General features: G+C 43.6%; 1 protein-coding gene across 2 annotated transcripts in view; it reads left to right on the top strand.

Moving 5' to 3' along the window:
* The window catches only part of NCOA7 (nuclear receptor coactivator 7), a 38149-nt gene that overhangs the window by 20865 nt on the left and 15396 nt on the right, over positions 1–1888 (top strand). For both annotated transcript variants that reach the window (XM_010140918.1, XM_010140916.1), the window contains exons 8-9: positions 35–190; positions 1637–1805. In XM_010140918.1, coding sequence (XP_010139220.1) covers positions 35–190; positions 1637–1805 — 325 coding nt within the window. The remainder of the gene's footprint in view (positions 1–34; positions 191–1636; positions 1806–1888) is intronic.

Below are 1888 nucleotides of genomic sequence, written 5' to 3' on the forward strand. Positions count from 1 at the left end.
TCCTGCTGTGTTGAAAGGAAAGCACCTTCATTAGAAATCAGCTCAGCAGCAGCAGAGGAGAAGGATCTGAAAGAGTCTGTGGACTCTTCGTTAGTACCAGCTATAGACAAGACCTGTCAAGAAACAGAGTTAGACAATCAGTCAGAAATCAGACTGTGGCTGCTGCAGAAAATTCAAGTGCCAATTGAAGGTAGGTTCTCCAGTTATCCTTGTTTCCTCTGAGACTTGGACAGCATTCTGACGGTAACCTTTGCGTTGATAGCCTTCTGCTCTGAATTTCCTCTCTGTAACACCTGATTTTTTTTTTTCAATCTCGTATATTATATTTTTATATTATCTGCTATTTAGAAGGAAAAAATACCTTCAAATTCCCTAAGCTTCTGGTTTGATAAGTAGCTTGCGTGCTTTTTTTCCTTATTCAGTGATCACTGTTCATATAAGCTTCACCAGCCTTAAGAAGGACACTACAATGTCACCCACTTGCAGTATTGATAGGGACACTTTCTGGCCTAGAAGTTGTCACTCCATCTTAGAAATTTGTGTTGCTTCAGTGAGGTCCGTCAGCATGTTTCTGACAGTATCCAAAGTGGTAGCACCTTGCTGTAAAAGGGGGTGTCAGAGTATTCCTGACACTGCCCTGGTGTCTTTCATGCTATGGAAACCCTTAAAGAAGTGATAAATAGGAATATATGCAGTCTTACTGATGGACCATTGTGTCCTGATTGGTCATTGGGTTGTCATAAACAAAACTCAGGCTGTAACTGGAAAAGCTTATAACAAACTGAACTCTCTGTTTACAGACCGTATGCACGTCTTCCTAGTTCTCCTACGGCCCGGTGCCGCTGAGTGCTAGTCTGTCCCGGAGCGCTGATGCTCTGCTCTTGGTAGTTAAAGATCCAGTGGACATACCCTGGATTCAGAGCAGGTTGTGGGGATGATTAGAGTGGAAGCCTTCACTTGAAAAACAGTTGTGCTTAAAATAACTTTTCCTTTGTTTTGGAAGGGTTTCTGTGTCACTGGTTGTATTTGATGATGGTTCTCAGTGGGACAGGAAAAAAATTAAATATGGCTATATGTGTACTCCTAAAATGAATGAAGCAATTTCCATGTGATTGAGGCGAGAGTTTAACAAGCGCTTTTTTTTTTTCTTACACCACCAATTTAAGGATCTTAAACTCCTCTTATGCTTGACCCTGTCTTGTGCAGGCAGAAGGTGTTTGTGTGGCTGCCTGACTGTTCAGAGTTGAAGAGCCGCTTGGGCTTTGTGTGTGGGCAGGGTTACCCTTTGACTGGATGGGTTTCCCAGACCTAGACACACGCTGTCTCCATGACTTGCCCACTTCCCATGTTAGCTGGCACCTGCCCTGATCGCCTCACTGATGGATGTGCAGGGCTCGTCCTGGACAGCTGAGGGGGATACAGGCCATGATGAAACAGGAGGACGTGGCTGCAGTTTGGAGTGAACAAGAATCTATTATGCTGGTTTTGCTGTTGAATGTTGTGTTAGGTTTAATTCTGTGTTTGGTGCCTCTGTTTATGCCTCTGCGGAAGATCATTCGCCATTGAGACAGCACTTTATCGGCTGCGGTATTTGTACTTCCCTGTAAGCAGCCCATTTCTTTTGTGTTTTGTTCAGATATGCTTCCTTCAAAAGAGGAGAAGAGCAAGACTCCTCCCATGTTTCTGTGCATTAAAGTAGGCAAGCCCATGAGGAAGTCCTTTGTGTCTCAGAGCACCACCGTGTCCCAGCAGTACAGTAAAAAGATAAAGCAACCAGAGTACTGGTTTGCTGTTCCTCGGGAAAGGTAAGCTACAATGCAAAGCACAAAAACTTTTGTCTCTTAATTTTTAAAAGGTGTTGAACTTTCTAGAGATGAACCTGACTTTC

Source organism: Buceros rhinoceros, unplaced genomic scaffold (genome assembly GCF_000710305.1).
Source record: "Buceros rhinoceros silvestris isolate BGI_N320 unplaced genomic scaffold, ASM71030v1 scaffold738, whole genome shotgun sequence".
Taxonomy (NCBI): Eukaryota; Metazoa; Chordata; class Aves; order Bucerotiformes; family Bucerotidae; genus Buceros; species Buceros rhinoceros.